Raw genomic sequence first — 14438 nt, 5'->3', positions numbered from 1 at the left:
AATGTGTTACTGTAGTTAATAAGAAAGTCTTAAGAAGAAAGATGCAATTTGGAGCACCAGGTAAATCATCATGTTCACATTTCTCCTGATTCTGACTGGAAGAAAGAGGGAGAGGGAATATAGGGAGAGGGAGTGAGGAAGAGAAAGAGGACAAGAGAGATTTTTAATTGTACTGTGAACCTACATCAGTAACTGAGGGGAAACACACACACACACACACACTCACACACACAAACCTAATCAGTCAGTGCTGATATAGGATGTGTCTTTTTTTTCGTTTAATGAAAGTAAAATAAAACTGATGCACAGATAACTCTTTTAGTTTTGATTGTACCAGAGGCTCTGTGCCTCATTTTATTTCAAACAACCTTTCAGTGACAGTTTCTCATTAGCATGCATCTTTTTTTTTTTTTAAGTGAAAAAGTACAACTTCTTGGCCCTGTTCCTAGAAAGTAAACTAAAACTACTCATCGGAAACAGCCTTGCTTGAATTTCCCTTATCAAGTTTTTACAATGGTAATAATTTGACATCTGATCCAAACTAAAGAACAATTATTAGACATGGTTTAAAAACGGGTGCTTCCTCTTTCCTATTTCAAACCTGAGTTGCAGTGATGCCATGGGCTTTCTAATTTTATTTCACCTCAGTCTTAAAATGATATATTTTCTCTGCTCTTATCAAAATACTTAAAATGGAAATATTAGACTCAGTACATAAATAAATGAACATCATATTTCTTACAGATGGATGACTAGGAAAAGTCTCTCTGTAAGTAAATACAAGCCAAAATATTGGCCACCCTAGACTTTTTAAAAAACATTAACTCCATTTATGAAACAGCTGTGGAAGCCCTTAAACGGATTATTTCCTTTTTTATGATCCTTTTAAGGATTCTTAGCCTTTGAATGTGGATTGAGATAGTGGAAATCCCTAACAAGTGTGAACCACTACAATCCTGATCATTCATCTGTCTAGGCAACTTTACACTCTCATTCTCACATAAGTAATACATTAGTCACTCATTCAAATGAAAAGCCTTCCATTAAAAAAAAGCATGATTTTTAATAGATTCCTATTGTGAAAGTAAATTAAATCATATAGAGGTAATATGTGACAAGTACAGAGCATTATGCTAGCTGTCCATGCTACAATTTAAAGTAAAACTGATATGATTAGGAAACTGACCCAAGACATTCATTTTTCTTACCCCTTTGTCGCTCAATTTAGTTGGTTATTTGATTCCTCATAATTCAGAATTTGATCCTCCAACTGTTCTGTTCTCTCCCTTATATGCTTTGAATTTTAAATATCATAAAACAAATAAAAAAGGCCTGAGTACTCAGAAATAACACTCAGCTGCGTCTGGATGTATTTAAATAAAATCTTCAGTAATTCCAAAAGAAGGTGCTGACTTGTACACAGACTAGTCTACATTTCACCAGAGGATTCTAATGTGCTTATTCCATTATCAGTATTAAAAAAATCAGAGACCTACCTCGTCCACTCCGGCCCACAAATCTCAGATCGTTGAACCTTGCTACTTGGTTTTTCATAACAGCAGAGGCATTTCGGAGCTCAGCGGAATAATTTTCATCATTACCCGCCATGACAGTAACCACAGTCCCATCTGGTACCTCTCCAAGGGCTACCACCTACATGAAACAGGAAACACAGCAGCAACAATGGCACATCAGAAAAGCTTAAAGACTGAGAATAAACTCTCACTGTAAACAACGTCTTATCAGGACACAGTCCTCCAGCCCGGTAATGGCAGGCAGGAGCAAAGCATCTGTCTACGGGTTAGGATGCCACTTCAAACAGACCAATGTTTCGAGGTCCACCCATTTCAAAGGCAGGCAAAAATTTCCTTCATTTGTTGTTGGATTCTTTGCAAAATATATGTACATTTTTATTGAATCCCCATGTTAGGTTGTCCATAGCAATTATGCCACAGAAGGAAGGTTGATGCCCCATCAGTAGATTTCATCATACATGAAGGCATGGCCTGTCTACAGCCTGGAAAGCACTTAGGTGTGGTCTCAGTTGGATCACAGGTTAAAAGATAGAAAGTCTGTTCAGCTCTATGGGAAGAACTTGCAGGTGAAACCTTGGAATTCCTGACTATATGGAGCTCTAGGAACAATGTGGCCCAGGGCCAGCATTGTGGTGCAGTGGGTTAAGGCATTGCCTGTGATGCCTGCGCCTGGGGAGAACAGAAGATGGCTGAAGTATTTGGACCCTGCCATCCATGTGGGAGACCCACACAGAGTTTCAGGCTCCTGAAACTTGAGCCAGTGGGCTTCCACTTGAGCCAGCCCAAACCACTGCAGTCATTTGGGGAGTGAACTGGTAGATGGGTGATCCCTTCTCTCTCTCGCTCTCTCTCTCTCTCTCTCTCAATCTGCTTTTAAAATAAATAAATGTAATAAAAGAAATTTTAAAAAAAGATAGTCTATATACAGTCTCCTTACTTTGAGCTACATGTTTAGCATTTAATGACCCTACACATATTTACTAAATGCCCACTCTTCAATGGAATCCAATGGGATAGCCCAAGTCATCAAGAAATTTACAGTCTAGGTGCAAAACAAGATATTTGCCAGGCTGAACATGATCAACGACAAAGCCACACTTCTTATCTCGCCACTCTGCTAATCATCTTCTACTCCAGTTGGCCATCTTGGAATGGTATATTTGTCTCCTTGATCTTCAAAAGCTAATCTGATGCAAATTAAAGTCAAGCCAAGATCCCAAAGAATCAGTTTTTGAGGCTAATAGGACTTTTCTCTGCTCCAAGACTAGGGGTCGCACTTTAGCCTATATTTTAGTAACTTATCAATGTGTGCCTGATTAGCACAGAGCCTGGAAAGTACACATCCCTTCCTACCATATTTATGATTAAAATAGTTCAAGGAAAATGGAGCTAAAAGATATGTCTCTTTGGATGCAAAAAAAAAAAAAAGACTATACATGCTATAAAACACACTATTCTTAATAAAAAATAAAAATAAAAACCAAGAGACTGCCCCTTGACAATAATTCTTTACCTCAACTATCCTCTAGGGTCCTATATTCAGACTAGTCCCATCTCTTCTTTGTTGAGCTTCCAAATGCCTTCATGGTAACTGAGCACTGGCTCCCAGCTAAAGTAGCTCCCTACTCCCAACGATGATAGCTCAGTGTGGCTTGCCTGCCTGACAAACATCCACATATCTCTTTCTACTCTCAGTGCTACTCTGTCCTTCATCAAGATTTCCATAAGACAAGCTTAAATATTTAATCCCAGGCTTCCAAAACACCTGGAACACATGCTCATTAAAACAGAGTTCCTAAAGTATGATGGAGCAGGCACTATTCTTTCATTTTAGGGCTAAATTTCCCCCATCCATGAACTCTGCTTTCCCCAACACTCAGTCACCACATCCTCTCCTCCAACCAGGAAAACAGTCAAACAAGCCAAAAAAAATCCTGTCAATACTTTTGCCACTATCAGTTTTCTTTTAGGTTGTTTCTCAGTCCCATATCTTCCTTGTTCCTTCAACTTGCTGCTCTGTTATTTGTACTTCGTTACTCAGTTCAAAATCACAAAGCTGTCCTTTATCAAACCCAGTTTCTGTCTTAGCAGGTAAAGCTGCTGCCTGCAGTGCCGGCATCCCATATGGGCACTGGTTCAAGTCCTGGCTGCTCCACTTCTGATCCAGCTCTCTGCTAATGGCCTGGAAAAACAGTAGAAGATGGCCCAAGTCCTTAGGCCCCTGCACCCACGTGGGAGACCCAGAAGAAGCTCCTGGCTTCAGATCAGCTCAGCTCCAGCTGTTGTGGCCAACTAGGGAGTGAACCAGCAGATGGAAGACACCTTTCTCTCTGTCTCTCCCTCTCTGTCTGTGACTCTGTCTGTCAAATAAGTAAATAAATCTTAAAAAAAAAAAAAGTTTCCACAGCATCTCATTCGACTACAGTGATCTTCATTCAACATACATATGTGCATAGGAATGATCAGCCTACTCATCTTGCTATTCTAGCCCAAGAGACCGTGTTATATTAGTTTGTAAACTACCAAGGAAGGGCCTTTACTTCATCTGTTCACTGTGAGTGTCTGCCCAGCTCCCCAAACAGTGCCCAGCACTCAGGTATCTGATGAATATTTTTGAAACGAGGAAACAAAAGAGATCCATGAAAGAGCACCACTGCCCATAGCCAGAAGTCTGGGAAGCTATCAACTAAAACATTGAGAGAGAGAACGAGTTGAAGGTTGAGTCAGCATCCGTCCCGAACAGCTGTGCCCCTGCTGGAGGTTTCTGTTATCCCAGGGGAGAGGGACTCATGCTGACTACCCTGCAGCTGGAGCATACGGTTACTCAGTCTGAGAAGTCCCCTCGGTTCCCCTCTGCATCCTTAACCTAGTGCCTCAAGTGGCTACCAGACATAATTAACAGTGCACTCCTGAGGGAGGCAATGTGCTTTTCAATTTTTCAGCTCTATCATGCCAAAAATGTGAACATTCGAAAGTACTGAAACAACTGACTACCTCTGCCAGGCAACTGACTACCTTTGGCAGTATTCATCCAGAGGGTAGGCATTTTGTACGCTCAGCATATTGTGTTTTAACACCTGCTATGTGGCTTTCTATGTCAGTGTAAGTATGGAGCCCGTAAGTACATGAATAAAGGCCGTACTGTTTGTAGAGGAGAAAGAATGCACTAAAAACCAAGGGGGTGCCCTTTTCCCCCACTTTTGTGGCATAGATACTACAACCTCACACAAGTAACTTCACCTCCAGAACCACAGTCTTCCAAGATAAATGTGAAATAATTTTTTTAAGTCTGTAAGATGTGGAAGGTACTGTGCAAGTAGACAGAGTAATTATAATGATGTGCTCCTCCCACCATGAGGAGGGCAGCAGTGTTCTGTTCCAAGTGCACTGCCTGCTAAAGACAGGCTTTCACCAGTGAGCATCCTTACAGAGTTCACCTGAACATACGATGCATCGCATCCCAAGATGTTCTTCAGTGTTGTTGCGCTACAAGAAGGCCATTGGATTTTACCCCCATCTGGGTAAATTTCAAAAACAAAGAAGAAATCTGTCCTAGTACCAAGGTTTTTCAAGAGCTCTAGGACATTATTATTTTACTGCATACTTTTAACGTAATAGATTTTTCTTTAGTTAGAAAAAAATGAAAATTGATTCAATATGAGAAAATATGGGAAAAGGATCCACTTTATTTTTGCATAAGTAGTATAGAAATGACCATATTAAACAGTGGTGTGTTTTACATATCACATTTAACAAAACAGATAATCACAAGTTGTGTGAGTCTCCCTCCCATAAGGCTTAGGACTTGGCCTGAAAAGAAAAAATCGCTAACACGATATAGTGACGACCGTTCTTGTTACGGCTGAATCCTAGTTTAACAGCTAAATATATATATACATATATATATATATTTTTTTTCTGCTAGTCACTATACCAAATCAGGTAGCCCAGTGTTTTTCCGGGGGGGAGGGGAGGTGTTGTGTGTTGGAGGTGAGGAATACTGTATTTGACTTTATATCCATCAGAAGTATAATTATATATTTGAAAAGCTTTTTAAAGCAGACCTCTGAAGCTAAAAAGTTTCCCTTGGAGATTCTCAACTGTGTTTATCTAAAAGAAAACCAAAAGGATTGAAAATTTTTACACATTTCATCTGTACCAAACCCAAGCAACGGAAAAACATTTTAAGGGGTGAAGTGCAGTTAAAACTCGCTCTTCAGTTAAGAGCAGGCACAAAATAAAGTTTGTTTCTGTAACACAATACAAAAGTACTACACTGCAAATCATAATTTGTGACAAAACCTTAACAATTACATTCCTAGGTAATTTTAAAATATAAACTCTACAAATTCAAGAAATTTCATGGGAAAGGGAGAAGTAACTTTCAGTCTTAACATTACAGAACAGAGATTCCTTTACTTACCACACCTCACCCATAACTAGCATTTAAATCACATGATCTGTAACTTGTACAAAATAAAGGGATATTTAACCCTAGTAATGCTATTAAAATCTTGTATGAGACTCCTTATGACTTAAATGTGAACGCTTCTGGAAGAAAAGCAATGGAGAACTAACTCAGACCCTTAGAGTTGTTTCTGCAGTCTTATTATATGGAAATTAAAAGTGCCCATGACACTTTCATGAACAGAAATCTATTCTTAGCTAATCAATTACTCTTACAGGCCAACAATACTTGGCACATTGAACTTACAGTATAATTGACATATAATTATTTTTTAAGATAGAATCTGATAAAATCTTTCTTTGTAGCAAAAAAATGAGACTAATTACAAAAAACAAAAATTTTATCCCCATGTTAATTAATGTAATGCTAAATAAACTATAAAAAAAACTTTTAACAAATACTTCACTTAATTTTTATAATTTAATCCAAAATTTAGGAAAAATCATTTGAATTCTAGAGAAAAAAAAACAAGTATATTATTCATATCTTTTAAATATGTTAGAGAAAAATTTTGATGAAAATTATTTCAGTGTAAGCCAGCAATTCATGCAACATCAATTAAAATGGTTCAGATCTTCTAATAATGAATGTTCCAGAAATTTGAAATGATACACAGAGTGATGCCAAAGAGGGGAAAAAATAATGAAAAATATCTACCATAACTTTTCTTAACTACAAGTTTCCTAAAAGTACTTTAAATATTCATTCTCCATCTAAAACTACTTGCTCTGGCCGCCTTATCAGTAAGTTTTAGATATTCAACCCTAAAATATTTGACTTTAAATGGGTTTTATTGCATTTAAAGGCATAACACAAAAATGTATCTTTCTTTACACAACTTAAAATCTACTTTGATTTATACAGTTTTGCACAGTAATTTGTAATAAGTTTACTGAAGACTTAACAGGTTTAATATCCTATTTTCCGTTGCTTAGGTATAACTTGATTTGAAACTATAGAAACATAAAATCTGATCATTAAATACAGAGGGAAAATATAATTCACTAATGTTATGTATTTACTAGTTGCATAACTGTTGAAGAGGAAAATGGCCAATGATGTCAAAAATATTTTCAAATAGAAATTGCTCTGTCATTTTGAAACCCTCCTTTTGACAATACTGAAAGTTCTTATTAAAGATACAAAATCAGCTAGGAGTTCTAGATCATGTATCTAAAACTGTGCTTTCTTCCTTTAATATTGCCAGAAAACATACGATATAGGCAAATAGCTAGCTCAGTGTTCTCAAACTTAATATGCTTGCACTACTTTTAGTGTTAAAACATACCTCTGGACTTAAAAAGTGTCTGCATGGTGCTTCAGCTGAAGCTATTTAAAGTAAGTTAGTTATGAGCCCAGAACACCAGCCTTCATAGTGGAAATGCTGACAGACCCCCTAACTAAAAGGACGCTACCAGATACAGACTGGACATGTCCTCTCCACTGTTCCTACATGACCACCAACTAAAGAGCTACATTTGCAAAATGCTTCTTTGTCACTAGAATTATCTAGGACAGAAGGGGCCTGGGATCCTCTAACAGTATGCCTTAACTATTTTAAGCTTTCAGTGAGATACACCTGAAAGAAATGTTAAAAATATTTCCATTTCCTTGACACCTGGGAGAACTGAACTTTTCAAAACTGCAGCACTTTGTTAAAAATACTATGTTAATAAATAAGCTTTATATAAGGTATGGTGTATACTGGTTGTTTTTGCATTTTGACACGTCAAGTGTAAATGAGCGCTTTATATAATCCCAAAATAAGGTCAGATGAACAACACTAATAATCACTTACTTCTTGATGCGATGCATTGTCAGCATCACGAAGTACTGTTTCATATTCACATATCAAAACACAGTCTACTGAATTATCTTCTGATTGTCTGCAGTGCCGAGCTCAGTGTCACGGGCATAAAATATAGGCTCAATCCATATTGTATTGATTTGAATATCAGACTTCTCAACAATTAAATTCTCTGTGTGTGCATCTACCTATCTGCTATCTGCCCAACACTGTAATTTATTTTGTACATAGCTCTGAATAGAATAGCCAAATTGCTGTCACCACTTCTAAATTGGAGACTTCTTCATATTATTTCTTCATTGCAGATGTATTTGATTACGTTGCAAGAGTGTGGAAAGTCTACTGCTCTTGGGCTTTTAGTCCAAAAGGACAGGATGGCAAAGAAAGGTGGTTTTGACACCGTTCAGGTGGAAGCGATAAAAACTGCTGTCAAAATCTGAACATTTGAAATCACTATACTTTTCCTCAGGAGAGAGACAAAACTGCATTGCATGGATCTCCATCATTCACCCACTTGTTTAATTCCATTCAACACAGGTATAGGGGTGGGAAAACACTGAGAGTCAAGTTTTAGGTTAACTCAATTCATTATCCAATTAATAGAAACTAAAATACTCAACGTGGCCTGCTGTTATCTATGATCTGTTTATTGGTTAAAATAACAAAAATGTACTCTGTGTAATTACCAAGTATGATTAACAGCAAAGAAAAATTTATTTTCAAAATAGTTTCAAGAGGGTGGTAGTGAGAAAACCTAGACAACAACCAAAATAACTAAACAGCTCAAACCAGATTGCATTCTGTCTTGACCCAAACACATCCTTTCCATTCAGAATACTATTCTGCATCATAACAGTAAACTCCCCAAACATGTTTAGCAGAAGGGTACATAGAACCTCAAACATCTAAATACCTTTAAAAACGTAAGCACTTATCCCTTTATTTTCCCATAACCTGATTTACAGCATTGCACAGACAAAGTGCCTGCTGCTTTTTAGTTTTTGCTGTTTTCATACGGGGCTTTTCTTGGTCTAGTTTTGGGGCTTTGCAGGGGAGGAGGGAGCAAATTTCCACCTTCCCATAAGGCTAATTAGAAAATTCTGGGCCCTTGCACGATGTACGTTGTACGTTGTGCTAGATAGCTCTTGTATGGAAATTTAATTTTGTGTAATTCACATATATTGCGATTTTCATATTACATGGAAGAAAACATTAACGTATAAAAAAAAAAAACCTGGCTGGTTTTATAAAAGGAGAAATGTGACGGTTAAAAAAAAAAAAAAAAAGATTTCTTGGGCCAACTGCAAAATGAAACTTGCCCCAGAATGCAACATCCCCTTTTCAACAATTCATTCTGATTTCTGTTCTGATACAGACCGGGCGAGATAACCGGCTCTAATTGACCTGGACTTCTTTCTTTCCACCCACACACGGAATCTGAATTGGTGCGTGGAGGCGGAGGGGGGGGGGGGCGGCGATCAACAACCGGGAACTGCCAGGGGCCCGTGGGAGTCTGGCCCCGGGGTCCGCCACGGAGGAACTGGCACGATTCCTCCCTTTCCCCGCCTCCCCCGGGGTCTCGCTTCCCACCCTGCTCCCCACAGATCCCACAGCCCAGGGGGCCAGGCCCACCTCCTCGAGCGCAGGGCCGAGCGAGGGCGGAGCGCTCGTCTCCCCGTCGGGCCCCCGCCGAGGGTGGGCAGCCCGCGACCCCGTCTCCCTGTCCAGCCAGGGAGCGCCCGCCCTGGGGCGAGGGCTGCCCCGGGGAGTCTGCAGCGAGTCTGCGAGCGCCCCGGGAAGCCGCGAGAGGCGCGGGACCCCTCCGCCCCGGCTACCTGCCGAGCGCCTGCCACCCGCCCTCCGACTAACGGGCCGGCAGGGCGCAGGAGGCCGCTGTGGCGTCCGCGGGGCCCAACCCCTGCGCGCCCGCGCCACCACCTTGCAGAAGCTCGGGGGGCCTTTGGGGTGGGAGCCCCTCCAACATCCGAGGGCTAATAAAAACACGTCTTGGAAAACGTCACCTCAGTTTTCAAGCCGGGGCGGACCGAGGTTGGTCCCAAGTTTCCCTCATCCCTCTCAGGCGCGGCCGGGCGGGCAGCTGGGTCCCGGCTGAGAGGCGGCCGAGCGCCCGCCCCCTCCCCCGGCCCCCGCCGCCCCGCACTCCAGGGCCCGGCGCCGCGGACTCCGGACCTCCCCGCCTCAGGGCGCGCGGAGACCCTGGAGGCCCCGCCTTCCCCCCCGGGAACGGGAACTGGCGCGGATCGGCGACCAGAGCAAACGCCCCCGTCCCGCGCCTCTCCGGAGCCCGCTAGGCTTAGCCCGGGACCCTCCAGAGTTCAGGTAGTGCGGCCCGACGCGTCGCAGCCCGCAGCCTGCCTGGGCCCCCAGACGTTGGTGCCCGGCGTCCGCGCCCCGCAGACACCGGCCCCCGAGCCCGGGAGGGGCCGGGGCCGCTGAGCTCAGGCGGATCGGGGCAGGGGATGCGGAGACCGGTGTTTGGGGTTGCGTGAGAGAACCCCGGAGAGAGGCGGCACCCGCAGCCCTCGGCGCAGGGCCGGCCGGGATGCCCAGCGAGGAAGACGCGGGCGTCCGGGGGGCCTCGCCCCTGGGGCAGGGGGCGGGGTGCAGCAAGTGGGGCTGGCGCGGCACGGTGGGCACCTTAGGGCTCCTGACGGGGAAGGGAGGCGCCTCGGGGGAGCGGGGTAGAACGCAGACCCGGAGGCTGGAGGGGTGATGAACGGGTCAGGGGGGCTTGGGCAGAGAGGTCGTGGTGGCAGCGGGCACAGGTGGGCGAGGGAGGGATCTCCTCGCGGCGACTACTCCCCGAACACGACCAGGCAGCGGGAGATAGAGGGGCAGCCGGGGGAGGGTCCCCTGGGTCAGAGCCGCCGCGGCAGGGGCATCTTGGAGGACGTCCGGGGCCCGGCCCCCCGTGAGCACGGAGGCGGCGGCGGCGGCGGCGGCGGGCAGGTTGCGCGGGGCCCGGCCGGGGGCGGGGGGCGGCCGTAGCCTCTTACCTTGAAGGCCACGGGCAGGGTCTTGTTGCAGCGCCAGTGCGAGGGCAGCACCGAGCACAGGAAGTTGGGGCTGTCGGTGCGGACAAGTTCGGCCGGGTGGTCGGCGATGATCTCCACCATGGTGCGGTTGTCGTGTGGCGGCCTCAACCGGGGCACCGCGGCGGCCGCCGCTGCCGCTGCCGCCGCCGCCGCTGCCGCCGCCGCCGCCTCCTGCTGCTGCTGCTGCTGTTGCTGCTGCTGCTGCTGTTGCTGCTGCTGTTGTTGCTGCTGCTGCTGCGCAGCCACCACCGGGCTCACGTCGCTCATCTTGCCGGGCTGCAGGCTGCTGGAGGGGGGGCTGAAGCGCCGGCTGGTGCTCGGATCTACGGGAATACGCATCACAACAGCCACAAGTTAGCGAAGTGGCCGGGGGAGGGGGAGGAGGGTGGAAATGAGGGGCGAGGAGGAGGAAATTGGGGGGGGTGGAGGCGAGACAGGGGGAAAGGGGATGGAGGTGACGGGGCTGAGGAGGTGAGAAATGAAGTTCGATGAAGCCGACTGCCCGGCCGAGTCCGAGGGGGGCCAGTGGTGGCGTTGCGGCGCGGCGAGGTTGCGAGCAGGGAGAACCCGGAGGCGCTGATCTGTCGCGGAGCCGCTGGAACACCCCGGGTGGCAGCTGCAGACGGGCGCGGGGGTGTGTTCGGCCCGGAGAGGCAAGGGGCTTGAGTTTGCAGCGTGGAGTGGGGTCCCTTGGGGCAGCGCGTCCTGGGTGCGCTGGCGCCCCCTCCCAGTTCGAGTCCAGCGGTGGAGCCGAGTGGGTTCAGCAGCCCAGCCCCGGGGCCGGCACTGCCCCGCGCTGCCCGCCACCGCCGCGCCGCGCGCTGCTACCCAGCCGCAGGCGGCCGCGCCGCCGCCCTCCCGCGCCGCCGCCGCCGCCGCCGCCTCCTCCTCCGCGGCGGCCGCCGCTCCCCCCGCGCGGGCGGCACGCTCAGATTCCTCCCGCGGCGGCTGCCAGCCCGGCTCCCGGGCTCGGCTCCTTCCTCTCCCTTCTTCTCTTCTCTCCCCCTCACCGCCACCTCCTCGCATCCACTCCCTTCTGCTACGTGCAAAGCTCCCCTGTCCCTCGCGCTTCGAGGTGCCAGGAGGTAAGTCGCGGGCAGCGGATCCGGGGGCAACGGATTTCGAGCCCGCGAATCGCAGCCGCTGCCGCCGCCCGCCGGCCGCGCGAAGCAGCCCCCCGCGCGCCGTGCGCAGCTTCCGAGGCCGAGAGAGGCGGCCCCAGCCGAGGGCGATCTCGCCGGGCCGCGCGCGTCCTCTTGCTCCCCCACCCCCAGCACCAGGAACCCCCTCTGGGTCGGACGAGGCTGCCGCGGAGACGCCAGAGAGCCGCCGGCCGATCCGACTGTCGTTATTTTTCGTTGTTAACTTCGGCAGAGTAGGAAGGAAAATTCTTGAGCTTTGGGTGCCGACTTCTCTGCGCTCTTCACCCGCCCCCCACCCCGCCCCCCACTCCTGCCCGAGCAGCTCCCGGGAAGAAGAAAGGTTTTGCAGGGTTTGGGTGGTTTTTGTCTCAAGTGACACACACACGCACAAATGAGGGGTTGGAGTTTTTAGAAACTCAAGTGGACGGCTGGACACTTCTCGCCCCCCCCCCCCCGTTATATATTCCATCTTGTCATCCCCAGAAAGCAAGGATGAGTTTGTTTTTTTTTTTAAAGGACTGAGAAACTGTCAGCTTGATTAAAATAAGTGACAAAAAAAACTCTTGCTAGGAGAAGACTCCAGCAGCGTTCTATGAATTTCAATCTTAGCTTCTTTTTGACCCTCCGCTCTCGAGGACAAATATATGGAGTAAAATACAAAATAAAAAAATGCAAAATGCTTCAATGACTATTTATTTCCTAAAATGAGTTTTAAAAGCGATTTTGCATTCCCAAAAAGTTGTGGTCCAGAGGATGAAGGAGTGCGGGGGGGGGGGCGGGGGTTGGGGGGAAGCGGCACTTTTTACCTAAAATGTGGTTTTTGGAGGCTGGGATTTCTAATGATTAGGTTTTTGTGGTTTATATAGACACGACTCTGGCTTAGGCGATCATTACGCTGATGAGAGTCAGAAGCACGTGGGTGTCTCCGACCAGCCTCAAACTCTGAACCTTCAAAACAAATAAAACAATGCGCGGCGCCCGCAGAAGCCGGGAAATTCGCTGGAGGCTACCGCGCCGCAGCGAGAGGGCACGGGGCTGGCTCGCCCTCTGCGCCGGGGGCCGCTGCGTTTCTTGCTTATTTTCCTACCCTTGAAAGCCTTGCAAAGCTTGAAAACTTTGCAGAGAGCATCATCAGTTGCCAAAGTTTCAAAGACTCCTGATAGGGTAGCTGACACCGTAATCAGTGATTTTACAAAATAAATGAAAAGTTAGCATGCCTCCCTCTTGGAGTGTATTAGGGAAATGAGATAGGTGGGTCATCACTCACCTCCTCCCATCTTATTGAAAGCTAGTCACATTCCCATTAATTGGTGTTTCTATCACTCGGTGCAAGCGCCTCCCGCCCCCTGGCAGCGACCTGCCACGACCCTCCCTCTGGGCTTTTTAAGTGTCTGTTCCCGGGTCTGCACCCTCGAATGGGCCTGGCCGGGATCCGAGGACGTGGGAGTCGCGGAAGAGGGGGTCCTGGTGCCTGCTGGGATGTACGTGGAGGGGCTGTGGCTGCCGGACTGTCCGGTCTCGGGGCTGCGCGCCGGCCTTGGGGGCTTCCAGACCGCAGGGGCGCAGGTGGCGGTGGGGGATAACCAGGCCGGCGCTCCCACCTGGTGAGGATAGAGTTCAGGGAGGGGGGTGGACACTGCTGTCCTTCCTCTTGGTGCCTACCTTTCTTTTCTCTAGCCACAACTCCACGCCACCTTCATCTCTTCCCTGCCTCACTTCTCTCTCCACGTTCCCGCCTCTGGCCCCAAATCCCTCTCAAGCCCGAAGCCTCCTCGCCGCGCCCCTCCCGCCTCCTCGGCCTTCCCACGGCCGCCTTGCCACCGCCACCCTCGGTGCGTCTCAGGGGCGATGCTGCAACGCCCGTTAGGACAGCCGCTCCCAAACCTACTCCTCGCGCGCGGCCTGCTGGCCTCCGGGCCGGGGCGGCCCTGGGGCGCGAGCACCCACTCATCCGGACGAACCAGCAGCGCTGCGACCTGGCTGCGCTGTCTCCTGCGCCTGCGATTTTTTAATTATCTTTTCGGTCACAGGGGAGAGCTCTAACCCCGGGCACGGCCGCGCCTCGTGCGTGCGCAGGTCTCCCCAGGCGCAGGCAAGGGAAGACGGGCTTCCCCTCGACTGGGAAAAAAGGCAGGGGGACGGCTGCATCGTCTGCTTGCCCACCTGACACTCCCTCGAAGCACACTCGCACAGCCACACGCCGGCACGCGTAAATACACCGCTCCCGAGCGTGGCTTGCCTTCTCCCTCTTGGGGGCCAGTTTTATCGGGGGCACACGGTGCCACTTTCGGAACAGAGATCTCTGACTCGCTTTGTTTTTTAATGTGTGGGGGCTGCGAGGGTGCAGAGGAGTCACAGGGAATGGATTATGTCTGCGGTCAAAAGGAAATAGAAATTCCGTGATGGGTGATTTGCCCCCTTCTCTGGGCT

The 14438-nt window shown here is 47.9% G+C and overlaps 1 protein-coding gene across 3 annotated transcripts in view; it reads right to left on the bottom strand.

Moving 5' to 3' along the window:
• RUNX2 (RUNX family transcription factor 2) overlaps positions 1–11663 on the bottom strand; it is a 141442-nt gene extending 129779 nt beyond the window's left edge. For all 3 annotated transcript variants that reach the window (XM_062186203.1, XM_062186204.1, XM_062186205.1), the window contains exons 1-2: positions 10828–11663; positions 1497–1653 (exon numbers count right to left, since the gene is read on the bottom strand). In XM_062186203.1, the coding sequence (XP_062042187.1) occupies positions 1497–1653; positions 10828–11205 (535 nt within the window). In that variant the 5' untranslated portion in view covers positions 11206–11663. The remainder of the gene's footprint in view (positions 1–1496; positions 1654–10827) is intronic.
• Positions 11664–14438: the final 2775 nt, after the last annotated feature.

The sequence above is a fragment of the Lepus europaeus genome, chromosome 3 (genome assembly GCF_033115175.1).
Source record: "Lepus europaeus isolate LE1 chromosome 3, mLepTim1.pri, whole genome shotgun sequence".
Lineage (NCBI taxonomy): Eukaryota > Metazoa > Chordata > Mammalia > Lagomorpha > Leporidae > Lepus > Lepus europaeus.
This window is presented reverse-complemented; position numbering and strand designations above follow the sequence as displayed.